This window comes from Ochotona curzoniae, unplaced genomic scaffold (genome assembly GCF_017591425.1).
Source record: "Ochotona curzoniae isolate NIBS_2020 unplaced genomic scaffold, NIBS_Ocur_1.0 scaffold_4701, whole genome shotgun sequence".
Classification (NCBI taxonomy): domain Eukaryota; kingdom Metazoa; phylum Chordata; class Mammalia; order Lagomorpha; family Ochotonidae; genus Ochotona; species Ochotona curzoniae.
Genome location: NW_024467122.1, coordinates 70,135,340 through 70,149,803, shown reverse-complemented (window position 1 = coordinate 70,149,803; position 14,464 = coordinate 70,135,340). Strand labels below are relative to the sequence as shown.

The 14,464-nt window shown below is 50.3% G+C and overlaps 1 protein-coding gene across 1 annotated transcript in view; it reads right to left on the bottom strand.

The window, feature by feature from the left end:
• MAP2K1 (mitogen-activated protein kinase kinase 1) overlaps nt 1-12,183 on the bottom strand; it is a 65,471-nt gene extending 53,288 nt beyond the window's left edge. The window contains exon 1 of the mRNA XM_040969935.1: nt 11,870-12,183. Coding sequence (XP_040825869.1) covers nt 11,870-11,949 — 80 coding nt within the window. The 5' untranslated portion in view covers nt 11,950-12,183. The remainder of the gene's footprint in view (nt 1-11,869) is intronic.
• Nucleotides 12,184-14,464: the final 2,281 nt, after the last annotated feature.

Below are 14,464 nucleotides of genomic sequence, written 5' to 3'. Positions count from 1 at the left end.
ATTTTCTACTGCCTCAACAATTGCCAGAATGAATGTTAAGCGGCTTCCTTGCCCCCATCAGTCCACAGACTCCAGGAGGCTGAGAGGAGCTAGAATCAAAGAGGCTCGCATTTCGGAGGACTCCAATCTGCATGTTGAGTGAGCCTTATACACAAAAGGCCCCCAGTTGGTGGCCGTGGCATTCTGGCCGCCTCCTCTGACAGAGGCATTCTTGAAAGACTGCTTCCAGAGAGGTCTGAAAGCAGACTGTGGACTCCAATGTGCTGAGCGCCTGAGCTAACTTTCTAAACTGACCAGGGTCTGTAAGTTATATTTCAAAGGGGGGAGGGGGGTAGAATTAGTCTGAACCCTGATGAACCAACAAACCCGGGGGACCAACTATGCAGAGCCAATGAGCCTTATCTTCTCCCTCCACTCCTCCCAGTGTAAGAATTAACCTGAGCCTGGAGCCAGTGTAGACTATTGACTTAAATCATCTGTTCCATTCTGCCTGAAAAGTAAACGTGTTTCAGGGCGTTCAAGATTCTAAACTCTTTTTGGTAACTGCTAAACCCAAAATAGGTCAATTCCAGAAAGCCACTCATTTCTAGGGGACTTTCGCCTGTGGTTATTCTGAAAACCACTGCTTTTAAAACTTGACATTATGAAGCTTAAAAATAGGAGCTCCTCCTAAGTAAGGATCAAGGACGAAAACCCCCTTCCTCCCCTGTCGCCTTCTCCTCTTTCCCTCGATGGCCCAGGAGAGCGGTGGCACAGATGGGTGACTCCTCCAGAGCTTTGGACAAGCACTTGGAAGCATTGTGTGTTTTTTTTTTTTAAAACACTTGCTTTTGAAGGATATTGGATAAAGCTACCAAAATGCAGTACTAGATAAATTTGGAAATTTTTCAAATGAGTAATTGTTGCCAGTGAAAACACATCATGTACACACACAGGAGAGTCGGGAGCAAGATTCGGCCACCTCCTCCCACCGCAGCAGGTGCCTGTGCTCAAGGGGGCTGACTTCTTCACCTCCCCACCCCCGTGAGCAGCAAGGTAGCCGTGCACGGCCCCGGACAGCCCTGGCCACTCTAGCTTCTCTGAAGCTGGGCAGCTGCTCTTATTTTCCTGGTTCCATCGAAGGAACCACAAAAGCCCAGACGGGCCTTGGGGTACCTCTTTGGACTTGACAGTGGTCCTCTGAGACATAGAAATGGCCACTGAGGGCATCACGGGACGAGACCACTGACAAATATAGAATGCCCTGGAATAGAAAAGAGGCTCTGCCGATGACACTGGCAAATGTAGGAATGTGTATCTATCCGGTCAAAAAAGATGCCAGATGTAAGTGAATCTAACAGAGTTGAAGGATATACACGAGTCATACAAATCAAACCATGGTCAGGAGGGACAATCAGATCTAAAAATGTCCAATCACCACAGCACCAAAACGAGAAGTATTTGAAATACAGACTCAAGACACAGAAGTTCAGAAATTTTAGAAAGTTAGATCAGGCCCTCACCACATTAGAGAGTCCAGAGTCAAAGAAATTCATTGTAACAGGAAAAAAAGAAGACATTAATAAGCTATGCCCATAAAAAATTTTCAAATTTTCTTCAGCCTTTCTAAATTATACAACTAGGAAAACTATATAAAAGCACATCAAGAAGAAATGTTAGAAACACAGATCAAATACCAACAAGTACAGGTAAACCTAAAGCTACAGCAGGCAGATACGTAAATCATATTGAAGCAATCATATTCACAGTATGAATGATAAATATTGATTACAAATTCATATGAATTCATAAACCATAAGTAAATCACCCTCTGTGAGAGCACAGAGCTCATTGTAGGAAATTAGCTCAGATTCATACTCCACACCAAATGCATGGACTCCAGATAGAAGAGTCAGCCAAAGAAGGGAGAGAAAAGGCGAGACAAAAAAACTAAGCCTTTGCTAGCTGAAGACCTGTCCTAACACCGGTGAAAAGCAGTTTGTTCCACAACACACATGCCTTTGAAGATGCAAAGAATAACTACTCTGATTACAACATGAATCACAACGGGACACTGCAGTGACCATACAATAAAAATTTTAAAATATAAACTATTTAGAAGTCCCTTTAACAACACAGCCACGAGGGCGGCACAGTGTGCCTGTGACGGCTCCCACAGTGCCAGCCCACCTACCCACCTCTCCAGCTTCATCTCTGGCCCCTGCACCCGGGTGCCCGGCACTCCACTGGTTGGCTCCCGAGCACATCCCAAGCTTTCCCACTTATGTGAAGCCGCTCATCCTGTGTGTTCTTCCTGCCACGCCTCCCATTCCCGTGGAAATCCTAGCCATCCTCCAAAACCCAGTTCAAGTGTCATCTCCTCCGGGGCGGCTCTGCTAATCTCCCCACAAGGCGGGCGGTCTCCCCCCTCTGCACTGGCTCGGTCAGTGTGCTCTTTGTAGCCCCTCTTTTGGGACACTTTTCTGATTTTGTGATCATTCTTTCTTTCTCCTTGTTTCCTGCCATCTCCCTCTTCCTTCCTTTATTGGATCTGAAGATGCTCAGAGACAGAGACCCTTACTCATCTTTGGGTCACCTGCTGCGGCTTAACACTCAGGAAGCACACAACAAATATCAGTTTACACTGAATTGGTGGAATACAGAAAATAACCCCATCTCAAAGCCACAGTTAGCAAAGGAAAGCAAGCTGACTTTTAAAGGAGCCCCTATCTACCAAACAATCAAAACACAAAGCAAAAAAAAAAAAAAAAAAAAGACCTGGATAAAGAGTTCAAACACACACCCAGTAACCTGGTTCGCAGTCTGTTAATATGTAACAGCAGCAGTTACTGGGTCCAGGGTCCCCGGTCTGATGAACCAACTCAACTAGAAGTAAAACAGAATAAACCGGCTCAAAACCATTCACAGGAATACCAAACAGTTTTTAAAAACCTGGAAGCCACCAATATCATTCACAAAGTTATCAATTGCTCAGTCAAATCCTAACAAACTCCATTTGACAGCCAATCAAAATGACAATGGTGAAGATCATGTCCATGTGTAAAAATCAAGAGTAAGGAACTTGCTGACTGATCTCAACTATCTGAAAATGCACACAGTGGGATAGTCAACAAAACCTGGAGAATTTCACGACCTTTGAAAGGTGTTTATATTTAATCAGGTATTTAGGGTCTTTAGGTGTCCCTAATCAGGCAATTATTTATTACAAAAAAAAAAAAAGCGGTCACTCTAGTCCCAAGTGCTCCCCCTTTTTGACATCTGAGAGGCAGGACCAGCATTTTCAGAAGTTGGCCCTTCTCCAGGACTGGGTGAACACCTGCTGTCTTAAAACAAAACGCCATTCATCCCCGGAGGAATCCTCCAAGGGTTCTGCTGGGCTCTGGGGAAGCAAAACCAGGACATAAGACATGAAGTCAAATACAATCCAGCAGCAGGGTGTTTCAAACTCAGCCATTTCTGGAAGGGAAAAATCAAGAAACAAGATCGGCATGTAAGCTTTTTTTTTTTTTTAAATATTTTATTTTTATTTGAGAGGCAGATTTACAGAGGAGAGAAAGAGAGAAATATTTTCCATCCACTGGTTTACTTTCCAAATGGTCACAATGGCTGGAGCTGAGCTGATCTGAAGCCAGGACCCAGGAGCCCCCTCGGGGTCTCCCTTGTGGGTGCAGGGTCCCAAGGCTTTTCCCAGGCCTTTCCCACAAGCAGAGAGCTGGATAGTAAATGGAGTAGCCAAAGCACAAATCAACGCCTATGTGGGATGCTTGGTTTGCAGGTGGAAGATTAGCCAATTGAGCCACGACACTGGTCTCTCTCCTCATCACCCCCACAAGCTCAGCATTCGTGCCAGGCTGGCCTCACTGGCTTCCCACTATTTGAAAACGTCTGTGGATCCTTAGCACCGTTTCACCAGCATGTTGGGGGAAAGAACTACCACTGCACAGAGGCGAGACTAAAACAGCACAAAGTCAGAGAGTAAGGTACTAAAGTGAGCTTCATCAAAGAGTGAGAGTGTATCTAGTGCGTGGCTTGTGTCACTCCAGAGGGAAAAAAATAAAATAAAATGAAACAGGAAAACCCACAACTAACCAACAACATCACTGAGAGCACCCGGCCCCATCTGCTCATCCACTGGTCGTGCACGTGGAATGTTTTTCCTGCATCACCTCCACATAAGCTGCCCGCATGAACACAAGTTCTCCCACAGAATCTCCAACACGGCATTCACAAACATGGTCTTTCTGTTTTTAAAGAAAGGAAGTGATATACAACGTTAGGCTGCTAACTGCTTCTGCTCAGACACTCCCACGCCATATGTGGGACAGGCATGGGAGTGAGGGGCCCGCAGACCATAAGAGAAGCAAAGGTCTCCCGAGACCCTGCCCTCTGCAAGACAGCAGGGCCACTTTCCTCAGGAAACCAGGAGCCGAGGTGATTTGTGTCACTTCTTCTCGGACACAGTGGAGCAATTACTACAGCTAAAAGAAATTAATATTCACATGCTTCAAATTTCCCCCATGGTCCCAAGAGGGCATGACTACTGTTTTTCTTTCCCCCTCAAGTTGTATGCATCTGTTTAAAAGAAGATTGAAAGACTGACAGACAGGCCGACATATCTTCCACCTACTAGTTCATTCCCCAAATGCTCACAGCAGCTGGACCAGGCTAAAGCCAAGAGCCTGGAAGTCAATCTGGATCTCCCATGAGGGCAGCCATTGCCCCAGCACTTGGGCCACTGTCCAAGCCTCCCAGGCAGGGAGCTGGATCAGCAACTGAGGCAGACCCCATTCCAAGCACGCCAATATGGAATGCAGGTGTCCCAAGCAGCAGCTTAACTCACTGCACCACAGCACCTGATACTGTGAGCCAGTACCCAGCTGAGGTCTAGGCAGTATGTCAGATAGGCCCGTCTCTCTCTAGAGCACTGCTTTTCATGAGATCAACTGGGTTGTCTTAGCAAACGCTCCACATCCTGAATTTGTCTGATTATTTCCTCCTGGTGTCACTAAATTGTCCCTGCAATTGCTATAAACAGGAAGTTGGGTCCCCAAGCTTGATTAACTGCACGTTTAGGCTAGATTTTGAAGGACAGCAAACATACTAAATGTATAAATATAAATCAACATGATTTATCAAGATTAAGAACAAAAGAGAGACTTGCATGATGGCACAGAAAATCAAGCTGCCACCTGCAATGCTGGTGTCCCACATGGTTCAAGTCCCAGTTGCTTCACTTTCGGCCTAGCTCGCTGCTCCCTGCTAATACACCTGGGAGGTTGCAGAAGATGGCCCAAGTCCTTTGACTCCTGCCACCCATGTGAGAGATGCAGACGAAGTTTCAGGCTCCTGGCTTTGGTCTGACCCAGCCATAGCCACTGCAGCCACTGGGGAGAGGAAACATTTAAAAGATTTTTCTCGGGCCCGGTACGGTGGCACAAGTGGTTAAGGTCCTCGCCTTGCACACCCGGGATCCCATATAGGCGCCAGTTCTATCCCGGCAGTCCCGCTCCCTTCCAGCTCCCTGCCTGTGGCCTGGGAAAGCAGTCGAGGACGGCCCAAAGCTTTGGAAACCTGCACCCGCGTGGGAGACCCAGAAGAGGCTCCTGGCTTCTGATCGGCATAGCATCGGCTGTTGTGCTTACTTGGGGAGTGAATCACTGGATGGAAGTTCTTCCTCTCTGTCTCTCGTCCTCTCTGTATATCCGCCTTTCCAATAAAAAAAAAAAAAAAAAAAAAGATTTTTCTCTCTCCTCCTCCCTAACTCTGCCTCTCAAATAAATAAATTTTTAAAAATGAATAGAACATTCAACTTCCTGAGAAGGAAGACATGAAAGCTCTCCTCAGAACACACACCTGCCCTGAACAGCACTACAGCGAGCACAATGGTCACTGCCATACACTACTCGGAATGAGGCTCATTGGCCGCTCTGCTTATACCTGTGCTCCCACCACCTTGGCTGTCCACATGAGGACAACGAGGCTCAATGAATAGCCACGGTCAGTTAGGAGGAGATGGGATTAGGAGGTGACATAACAACAAGCCTTGCGCGGAGACACTCAGAAAAAGCCACAGACACGGGAGGTGAAGCCCAGGCTGGGTCTTCAAACTGCGTAGCATTGATTCAATCATTCATTCATACCGGGTACTGTGCTAACCACTGGGGAGACATGCTGGGCACCGTACCTGCTCTCACAGAAGCTAGAACCATGCCGACAACAGAAAACAAAAGATAACATCACACCAGCAAATGGGGGAGGACACTGCAGACACAGAGCAGAGTGAGAGCAGACAGCGGGAGGACGCAGCGTGCGGAGGGCGAGGACGGGGATAGAACAGGGTTACTCAGTGAGGACCAAAGCCGGGAACCCAGGAAGTGGACAGGTAAGGCCAGGCCAGCAGCTTCTCTCCTCCTGGGTCCCCATCCCCTTCTTGCAAAGTCTGTGCAAGTGGACTCTGAATGTCTGAGAGCCCCACACATCTTAAAAAATCTTAAAAAAGAGCCCCACACATCTCATCATGGACCAAGTTGAATCTCTTGGTCAATTCTATGGCTGTGGCAACGACAACGGTCAGCTTCCCGAGGCCACAGGCTTAGCAGGCCCTACTTGTCAGCTGCTCCTGCTCTGAACATGGCACTGCCACTGACTGCATCAATGACCACCATCATAAGCACCCAGGATCTAAACTACAAATCCCATGCTGAGCCCTCTCACAGACTCCTGGGTATCCCAGCACCCATCTCAGAAAAGGCCATGCATGAGGCCCACAAAGCCCATCTGACATACCCAAAGGCACATGACAGACAACAGGATCCTGTAATCCAACGGAGGTGCCTCTTCAAAGGATGCCAAGAAAAGTGGGTGGTACAACACTTCAGGGCTAGCTCTAGGCACAGCACCTAGGTCTGTGAGGCAGGCATGGACGGCCAATGGCGCTTAGAACTTACACAGAGAGAATAAAGACACCCTGTAAGGACTTGAGGACTGACAGGATGTGTCATCTCTTAGACCGTGACCTCTCAACACCCCCAGGGCCTTCTCAAAACCCCCACCCCGAGGGGTGTCAACAGACCAAGGAACAACAGGGACACCCTCTCCCCCACCCCTCTATACCCACAACACCCAGGAGCACATCTCACTCACCCCTGCTACCCTGGCCCTCTCCATCCCTCCCAGAGGTCCACAGGGATCTGCAGTCCCCACCCCCTCACCTCTGAATTGAATGTGAAAAACAAAATAATGACTTTGTTATGAAACAAACAAATAAATTTTCAAAATCTTTTTGAAAGATACAAATACAACAACACCAAGGCAAAGGATTTTCCTCAGCAGGGCCGGGCATTAGAAGCCAAGCTGGTAAAGCTTCTATCACCTTACCTACAGCACAGAAAACCACAACTCGGACAGCACAGGGCCTGGCTGGGTCCGCCAGAGCCCTGGCAAGGTCTTGGCCCGCAGCCTGGTCTCTCCTGGGACTTGTACTTGGGGAGGGAGCCTGCAGGCCATGTTTTTGAAGAACAACCCTTCAGAGATGAGGCTCTGTGAGGGAAGTCTCATCCTGGCAGGAGAGGCAACGGGTCCCCTCAAGAACTCATGGTCCCACTTCTGAGTCCACTTCACAGCAACCATCCCCAGGGACCCAAGAGGATATGGCGAAGGTGGACCAGGATGGTGGGCATGGCAGCAAAGATGACTGACGTGCAAGGTGGAGCTGCACATCCTTGGCTCTCTGTACCCAAAGAAGCAACGAATCAGACCCACATACAGCATCAGGAAGACACCCCCAAAAACATGGCCTAAAAAAAAAGCAGGTCCAGCACAGTAGCCTAGTGGCTAGAGTCCTCATCCTTCATGCACCGAGATCCCATATGGCCACCGGTTTATGTCCCAGCTGCTCCACTTCCCATCCAGCTCCCTGCTTGTGGCCTGGGAAAGCAGTAGAGGAGGCCCAAAGCCTTGGGACCCTGCACCCACATGTGGGAGACCTAGAAGCTCTGGCTCCTGGCTTCAGATCAGCTCAGCTCTGGCCACTGCGGCCACTTGAACCTGCAAATAGAAGATCTTTCTCTCTCTCCTTCTCTTTATAAATCTGACTTTCCAATAAAAATAAATAAATCTTAAAAAAAAAAAAAAAGGCAGCTGGGCTGAGGGGGCCAGCGAGCACCTGTGAGGACTGAGGCTGAAGCAGAGCAAGCAGCACAGACTGCTTCTTCCCTAGCGGGCAAAGGGAGCGGTGACTCAGCCGGGCAAGGACCTGAAGGGAGCTAGGTCCACCCCAGAGGGGAAGTGAAAGAGCACCAGAGCGGAGGAAGACAGGAGGAGCAGGAAGGGAGGGAAACGGAGAGACAAGTCAGGCAGGCAGCTCGTCCAGGTCTCCCATTCCAACCGAAGGAGCTGGGGTTTTATTATAATTGCAATGGGACCAGAAAAACTTCTTATAGATGTGTTTTATTTAGTTGGCAAGCAGACTTACAGAGAGAAATGACACCCAGAGAAATCTACCCTCTGACTCACTGCCTACACGGGCCTGCTCAGTGAGGGCCGGGTCAGGTTGGAGCCAGAAGTCAGGAACTCCCACCCAGGTCTCCCCTTTTCCACAGTGGCTGTGCCTGACACCCACATCCAGAAAAGCATTCTAAACAGAGCAAAGACACGATCTTGTTCCAATTTATTTCATTACACCGAGGACCATAGCAATACGCTTATGTGTTTTGGCAAAATTTGCAAAAGAAAACTGTTTGTATTCTTTTTAAGTACTTTGAAAACGGCATAAATTTCAGATCTCATATTACCCAGCTCCATCTCTGAATGTGGAACATCAGAGATACATCAAAAGATTCATGGAGGGCCCAGTAAGACAGCCTAGTGGCTAAAGTCCTCGCCCTGCACACTCTGGGATCTCATATGATCACCAGTTCGTGTCCCGGCTGCTCCACTTCCAGTCCAGCTCCCCGCCTGTGGCCTGGGGAGCAGTAGAAGATGACCCACGTGGGAGACCCAGAAGAAGCTCCTGGCTCCTAGCTTTGGATTGGCTCAACTCTGGACATTGAAGCCATTTGAGGAGTACACCAGCAAGTGGAAATCTGTCTGCCTCTCCTTCCTATGACTCTTTCAAATAAATAAATAATTTTTAAGAATTAGTGAAAAATGTAACTACAAGTATTTCTGTGCCCAAAATGTCCTCTAAAATCCATTCCTCATAGGAGTAAATTAGAGATAACCCCAAGGTACTGGAGAAAAGCAACCTTACCAGTACCGTACCAAGACGTCTGTGTTTTTCCCTCTTTAGCTCGCACTGACAGTGTTCAAAAGCATGCTCGGGCTCTGACCACAGAAATCCTGAGCAGCACAGAGAAGGGCCCAGAAACCCTCAGAGGGCTGAGATGTGGAGATGTGTGCTAGTGAGTGTGGGGGAGCAGTCCCAGTCTATCTCCAGCAGCCTACTCAAAGCTGCCTCCCATCATAACAGAGCGATGAGTCACGGAGGTGGGTGCAGATGGCATGGCAAACGCAGCTAAGGAGGGCGGCCGGTCCAGGAGCAAAAGCACCTTCACACACACCTCGGCCGCCACCACCCGAAACGGCAGTCCCACTTCCTGCAGCCCTCCCCGCCGTCACCCTAGAGAAGCAGCCAGGGACCAACACTCTCACAGGGCTGACCATGGACCAAGATCCCTTCAGCATCACAGCTACCCAAAGCCAGTTCTAGTAGGAATCTCATTTTTTGCACATGGAAAAACTAAAATGAACCCAGAAAAAGACTAAAACACTTACCCCAAGGGCTGGGGTTGTGGTGCAGCACATTAAGCAGCTTGGGATTCCCACATCCCACATCTAGAGTGCCTGGGACCAATTCCTGCCTCTGCTTCTGCCCCAGCTTCCTGCCAGGACACCTAGAACGGCAGTAAGTGAAGGCTTAAAGACGGGGACCCCTTCACCCACCCATGAAAGATCTGGAAGGAGCTCTTGGCTCCTGCCTTTAGCCTGGCCCAGCTCTGGCTGTTGAAGTGAACCAATAGATATTGCTCTGCCTTTCAAATAACTAAAATCTTAAAAACAAACAGAGCCCAGGGCAGTGGCCTAGTGACTAAAGTCCTCACCTTGCATGCCCTTCCAGCTCCCTGTTTATGGCCTGGGAAAGCAACAGAGAATCACCCAAGGTCTTGGGACCCTGCAGCCATGTGCGAGACTGAAAAAAACTCCTGGTTTCTGGCTTCAGATCAACTCAGCCCCAGCTGTTGCTTCCATTAAGGGAATGAATCGGAAGATGAAAGATCTTCTCTGTCTTTCCTCTCTATAAACCTATCTTTCAAACAGAAATAGATAAATCTTTAAGATATTTATTTATTGTTGGAGAGGGGTGAGAAAGAACAACAGATCTTGGATCACTCCCCCAAATGGCCACAGAAGCCAGAGCTGGGCAGCTGGGACAGGCTTCACGTGCTATCCCCCATCACCAGCCCCGGAGCCCAACTTTGTAATATCGCAGATCACCTCCCACTCCCGCTCAAATGCTTGTGCCACTAACTCCTGCTAGCTTCTTCTCCTCTCCTGCAGCTTTCTTAAAATCAAATTGCTCTTGCCCCTACCCCCTCCCCGGCCAATGACAGCCACTGTAACTTCCAAATCAAGCAGGGAAAAGGCTGATTGTGGGGTCCCGACACATGCTCAGAATGCAAGCGGCCCAAGCCTCATTCTGAAAACAGGGAGCACTACTGAGGGGATGGCTCACTAGACCCTAAAACTAAACAGGAGTGGGGGTTGCAAACACAGACGCACTTGTAGGAGACAACACCGTGGGAAACAGAGCCTGCAGTTCCCAAGGGGGACGGGGCTTAGCAGGAGGGTCTGCCGGGAGCCTGGCTGAGCTCACACCTATACAGGGATCAGCACCAAAGGCAACAAGTTTCCAAGTGCAAAAATCTAAGGGCATCAGGAGCCACACAGGGCAGAACAACCCTGCCTTCATCAGCTAAGCTTCCTTAAGTCTGCCGTGTGCAGGTCAAAGATCAAGACTCTGGGCCGGCACAGTGGCTCAACAGGCTAATCCTCTACCTTGTGGAGCCAGCAACACTTAAGGGAGCCAGTTCCCTTCCAGCTCCCCCAGTTGCCAGCTGCTCCAGTTCCCTTCCAGCTCCCCCTGCTTGTGGCCCAGGAAAGTAATAAAGGATGGCCCAAAGGTTTGGGATCTTGCACCCACGTGGAAAACCCAGAGGAATCTCCTGGCTTCGGATCGGCTCAGCTCCGGCCATTGTGGCCACTTGGGGAGTGAACCAGTGGATGGAAGATCTTTTAGTCTCTTCTCTCTGTAAATCTGCCTTCCCCATAAAAATAAATATGCAACCCCGTTCATGTCGTCTCCAAGATCCAAGAGAGGGAGTGATGGGAACCCAGAGCGGTCCCATCAAGCTGTTGCCTGGAGAGTTAATGAAATCAGTGGTCTGCGAGCAGAAACCGACGGGAGCCTGGACAGGTCTGAGCCCGCGTGGGGTGTCAGCCCAACCCAGTCTCAGATCTAAAGTGGAGGGTTCCTAGCGAAGTGAGCAAAAGCCATCGGGTTAGCAATACCGGCCAGGAGCCGGCTTGGGGAATGAATGAAGGGTCCCACAACGACAGGAAAGGCTTTGTATTTAGTTTTCCCTCGGAGCTAGACGGCGGAGCGCCCCCAGAATCAGCCGGGGAAAGCCCACGGGGCACTGCGGAGTCCGCCGGGGCCCCACAGGTGTCCGGCACGCAGGGGAGGACGCGCGGGCCCCCCGGGACAGCAGCCGGCGGAGCCTGGGGGGACGGGGGACACGCGGCTCCCGGCCGCGCCGTCCGTGCTTAGTCACCGAGCCCCGGCTGCCCGCGCCTGGCCCCCCGCACTCACTCGGCCGAGCTGGTGCCGTTCACCGCCGAGCCGTCGGGCGCGGGGTTCAGCTGGATGGGCGTCGGCTTCTTCTTGGGCATGTTGGAGCCGCTGCTTCCTCCCTCTGGCGGCGCGGGGCCGGGGTCCGTTTAGGGGTGAGCGGTCAGAGGGTAAGGGGGTCTCAGGGAGACCCCGGCCCGAACTCGCCCGGGAAGCTCAAGGGCCGCCCCGCCGGCGCGCGCGGCTCCGCAGCTCCCCGCTTCCGCCAAGCCAGCCCTGGACTCGGACGCACCCGCGGAGCCCCGAGCCACCCGCGCCCGGAAAGTGCAGCCGCCGCCACCGCCGCCGCGATCGGGCCGCTCCGCGCAGCCGCGCAGGGAGGGCGGCCGACGCCTGGCCACACGCCCGCCCGGCCCCGCCCCCGCCGCGCACGACAGCCAATGGCAGCCGAGCTGGACGGCAGATGACGCGGAAATGCGTCACGGGGCTCCAGGGCGCCCTCTGCTGCCGCGAGGCTCCAGGTGCACGCACCGGGAGGGGGCAGGGAAGGGTCCCAGGTGGGTGTCCTAGTGCTGGGGGCGCCGGGGGGCCAGGCCTAGGGGAACTGGACCTCCCCCAGTGGGCCGAGACGCGGTGATGGAGATGAAACAATAAGTCAGGAAGAAGACCCATCCTTGGGTCTCCCTACGAGGGGCAGCATGCGAGAATAAAAAACTATTCGGACTCTTGGCCCCAAACGGGCATACACATGTACAAGAGTTCGTTTGTTCTTACACTACTGACGGAACACAGGGAGATGGATGCTCAACGCTTATGAAACAGATCGGTGCAGGTTTTTTTTTTTTTTTTGAGAATTTATTTATTTTTATTGAAAGCTAAGATTTAAAGAGAGAAGAGACAGAAAGATTTTTCATCCACTGTTTTACTCCCCAAGCGGCCACAACAGCCAGAGCTGAGCCCATCCAAAGCCAGGAGCCAGGAGCTTCTTCCGGGTCTCCCATGCGGGTACAGGGTCCAAGGCTTTCTGCCATCCTCTGCCGCTTTCCCGGGCTACAAGCAGGGAGCTGGATGGGAAGTGGAACAGCAGGGATATAGGAAGCCAGCACTTGCATGGTAGAGAGTCAACCCATGGAGTGAGGCGCGGGCCCCAGGTGCAGTAGTTTTTGACAGTGAATGGATCAAGCTTTTACAACCTTAAAAACCTTTGCTTGATCCAAGAATTTCAGTTCTATGAAACTTGCTGTGGAAATAGCGAACTTAATGGCCACAGTCATCATTTAAAAATGTACAGTGTTCCTCCTCGCCATCTCCTTCCTTGGTAGTCACTCCTGAAGACATCAGGAGCGTGCAGAACCCAACAGGAGCACCTGCACCTGGCAGCCTGGAAGGCCAATGCCAACCCCAGGAGGGTGAATTGCTGGAGTCCGTGTAGTGGGTGTGGAAGACACAAAGGTGTAAGGAGAACTGTTCCACTGCAGGCAAGGCCACGAGGAATTTCCCGCTGCATGGTAAGGCCCGGCAGATGTCTCTGCATCCACCTGAAGGTAGTTCCACCTCCCTTTGCATGGACACCGGACAACCCCACTGAGATTTCTGTAATCTATTTAGGCATTGTCTGCCTCTGCGGAGTTAGTTTTTGTTATCAGTGTGAGCTGGGAAGTTGATGTTGCTGATAACGTGTTAGCAAAAAGACCTCTTACTATTTTTGCTGTCTCAGCTGCCCCCATTGACCATATGCTAATCAAGGGTGTTAAGTCACTAGGTGTTGTGGGAATCTATTCTTTCCCTCTTTCCTTGATCTTTAGGTCCCTCCCTCTGTGATTTCACTTCCTCCCTTAACTGATTCAAGACTAAGTTGTAGAATGAGGATTGTAGTAGGATTGCTGCTGATTGATATGTGCCATCTATTGAGAACCTCCTGACCACAAGATCAGGATGGCTGATATCCTGCCTCGAGGAGAAACAACTGGCAGAACTATCCTTAGGAATGTCTCTTTGACCGGGTGTGAAAAGTCTGTGCCAGCCTTTGTGACTGCTTCTGTATAAATAAAGTGGACATCTTTCTTGCATTGTCCATTATAATCCTGAAATTGTAGTGGTCCGTTTCTTTTCTAGGCCTATACATGCACCCTTCTCGAGTTCCGAACTCGGTTGGAGCTGGACTCTGGCAGTGAAGGCCTGCAGGCCAGGGAAGCAGCCCTCCCCAGGGTCTGCCAGGGAGGAACAGCCAGTTTACATGAGAGGGCAGTTGCATAGAGAACGACAGATAAAACAGCTAAATAAAGGAAACATTAATGAAGCTAGATGTCTCAGATTGGGAAAGCAGAAGACCTTGTGCTGTTGCATTGGAATGGGAGGTGTTAGTGTGAACACTCTGCACCCATTTGTCTAACAACGTTCATTGTGCATATTTGAAATTCATAATGTGATGTGAGGGATGCATATGGAGCGTCAAGCGGCCACTGAAATGAAACAACTTAACCTACCTCTAACATACTCTGTTCTGATGAGCAGCTAAGATTTCACCTAAAGGCAATCTGAAATACAACTCCATCCACTGTAACCTTTGTGTGGTGCAGCAGAGCTCCAGACTTTCTATCTTAGTTACTTTGTATC